Source organism: Buceros rhinoceros, unplaced genomic scaffold, assembly GCF_000710305.1.
Source record: "Buceros rhinoceros silvestris isolate BGI_N320 unplaced genomic scaffold, ASM71030v1 scaffold27971, whole genome shotgun sequence".
In the NCBI taxonomy this organism is placed as follows: Eukaryota; Metazoa; Chordata; class Aves; order Bucerotiformes; family Bucerotidae; genus Buceros; species Buceros rhinoceros.
The window spans coordinates 6,714-9,496 of record NW_010395257.1 but is presented as its reverse complement, the minus strand read 5'-3'; the positions used below and the strand labels follow the sequence as shown (position 1 = coordinate 9,496).

Sequence of the window (2,783 nt, the reverse complement as noted above, 5' to 3'; positions counted from 1 at the left end):
GGCGGTGCCGGCTCACTGAGGATGCAGACGTGAGCCGCGCCGAGCCAGGCGTTCGCTCCTCCACTTGCGGGGGTCAGGCAGTGGGGTTCTGCAGCCGGGCTGAAGTCCCTTAAGTACCCCCCAAGGCCAAGCCCCCACATCAGAGCACTTCTAAAACCAGGCGAGTCCCCATCCGCTCACGCGTCAGTTGGGAGGAATCGCTGGTGAGGGAAGCGGGTGAAAACGATCACGGGGTGACGGCAACAGCAAGCAGAAAAAGTAACATCCCAAGTCTCAATATACAGTGAACTAAAAGTGACAACTGAGCTGAGAGACACTAGACAGGGACACCTTACTCAGTCCTTGGCGAGGCAGCTCCTCCTGCCTCTGCCCTGCCGCGAGCCCGCAGCCTCACCGCAGCCTGCTGCGGGCACGGGGCAGCTTTGCAGAAGCAGGAGTTCTTCCTCCCTCGCTTTCAGTGAAGCCCCTGGGATTCACACCAGACTCCATCACCCCGACTCGGCTACATGTGCTTTCTCTCCCCACGGGCTCTGCATGGGCTGGGAGGTGCACTGGGAAAGCTCCCATCGTGGACCGGGTGAGGCACAGGCGGTACCGAACGCTGAACCTCCTCACACGCTGAGGGAAGGGACCGTGCTGGCAAGAGAAGAGTGCTCAAAGGCAGCTCCACGCTGGGTGCTCGAGCCGCTGCCTGGCACAGCGGGGAGAGCAGAGCTGGCCCCGCGGGCCTGCCGCAAGACAGCTCTGAGCCTGTGCTACGCTCCCCACGAGAAGCAGCACCCTGTGCAGCACCCTGGCGCTCACAGCCTCAGCCAGACACTGGTTTCAAATGCCAGGGGGAAGGATGGAGGAAAGGGAGGAAGGAGGCAGTGGCGCTGGTGTGCAGGGGTTTGACAAGGTGGTTCCTGGCAGCAGGGTGAGGTCTGGAGGTCAGTTTAAATGAGCTCTTTCTTAGGCCTGTAAACAAGGAAAGGGCGTCAGTCCCTGCCGCTGCCTTCCTGGAGAGCACAGGGTTGTTTTTGAGACCTTTTTGTCCTACAGCTCTGAAGGGAGGCACCGCTGCCGGGTGGTGAGTGCGTGCTGAGCACTGCCCTCCTGCCTGCCAGACCAGCTGCTTCACCCCAGACGACACCAGGAAGAGGAAGAACGATGCACCTAGTCAAGTCTGAACAGATCCGCTGCTTTTCGGCCTCGTTGGTTCTCACGGAGCGGTGGTTTGGTGGAGACAACTTTCAACTCTGCCTTACTGCCCAGCAGTGAAGGAGCCCAGTGCATCCTCGGGGCTGCTGCAGGAGAGAGGGCGATGCGGCGAGGTGCCCCCATGCTTCCCATGGCATCTAACACACTGTCATGTACCTCATGCATTTCTCATTTCCTAACTACAAATCTGCTGCCCACAGAAGCCAATTGCTGAGGCACAGGCACGGATCTTCCCGTGGATCAGCGTGCCCGGCCTGGCACAGTCAGTTCGAGAGCGAAGGGGCCACCCCCAGGGCAGGGCTAGAGCCGGCTGGGAGGGCTGGAGGCAGCTCCTGACTTGTCTCTGCTCTCAGAAGGCGAAGGCTGTTCGTGCCCCGGAGAGGATCTGCTGGTTTTACTTTGGAACCAGCCCTCGGGACTGTGGGTACAGCTGAGAGCTGTGGGCGCCGGCTGAAGGGGGTCCCCCCGATTTCCTTCCAGTTTTAGGCCTGAGGAAGTAAAAATGAAAAATTAACAAAAAGCCCCAACGTCACCTGTTCCTCACCAGAATTCCCCTGCCAAAAGCTGTATTTTTTTAATGGATTTATCCTCTAATCCGTCTCAACTTTCCCTTCTCCTCCTCTGCTCCTTCCTCTCTGCTTTCAGCCGCACTCACCCTCACCTCGCTGCTGGGAAGCACCGGTGGACACAGCTGCCCTCATCCCTCTGCTGTTGCCACTCTGCTGCCCAAAGTCACTCACCTGGGCTTCGGTTTTTTATTTGAAGTGCTCTCGAAGGTTGAAGCGTCCACCTGTATCTCATCCTCGTCCTGCAGAGCTGCTTCCAGAGCCGCCTGCACTTTGGGAGCGATGGCCGGGCCCTCGTAGTCTCGCGTTGTCCGGCTGGGCATGTCGAGTTCCAGTAACACGATGTTCTCAGCCTGAGGCAGGGGAAGCAGAAGCAAAGACTGCAGCTTTTCATGCAAGCTGCTTCTTTCCCCTCCAGAATTAGGTCTCACAGAAGAACTAACCACCCTCTGACATCCCACAGCTCAGGAGGGTGAACCCGTGAAGGCTGGAGCCTCGTCTGGGCTTACCCGGTACCGAGCCTCTGGGCGGATCATCATGGACGTCCTGGCATGTTGGCTCAGCGGCCTTTTGTAGCCTACAGCAGATATCGGTCTCTTCATCATCTGCTGGTTCCTGGGGAAGAGCAGACACTCAGCCCGTTACACACCCAATCCAAGGAGTCCCTTGGCGTTTATGAGCTAAACCATCCGCAGACTCCACCAGGAATATGGTTCACAGGAGCAGAGCGGATCATCATGGACGTCCTGGCATGTTGGCTCAGCGGCCTTTTGTAGCCTACAGCAGATATCGGTCTCTTCATCATCTGCTGGTTCCTGGGGAAGAGCAGACACTCAGCCCGTTACACACCCAATCCAAGGAGTCCCTTGGCGTTTATGAGCTAAACCATCCGCAGACTCCACCAGGAATATGGTTCACAGGAGCAGAGGCTCCCCAGGCTCCACAGTCAGAGCTGACGACAGAGGACGGTTCTCCCGTGTCCAGGGGAGGATTTCTGTATTTACGCTTTCGGCTGCA

At 58.1% G+C, this 2,783-nt stretch overlaps 1 protein-coding gene across 1 annotated transcript in view; it reads right to left on the bottom strand.

Moving 5' to 3' along the window:
• Positions 1–1,594: 1,594 nt before the first annotated feature.
• Positions 1,595–2,783, bottom strand: part of KIF3B (kinesin family member 3B) — a 5,062-nt gene continuing 3,873 nt past the window's right edge. Inside the window, exons 6-8 of the mRNA XM_010145498.1 lie at positions 2,276–2,381; positions 1,941–2,119; positions 1,595–1,688 (exon numbers count right to left, since the gene is read on the bottom strand). Of these exons, the coding sequence (XP_010143800.1) occupies positions 1,595–1,688; positions 1,941–2,119; positions 2,276–2,381 (379 nt within the window). The remainder of the gene's footprint in view (positions 1,689–1,940; positions 2,120–2,275; positions 2,382–2,783) is intronic.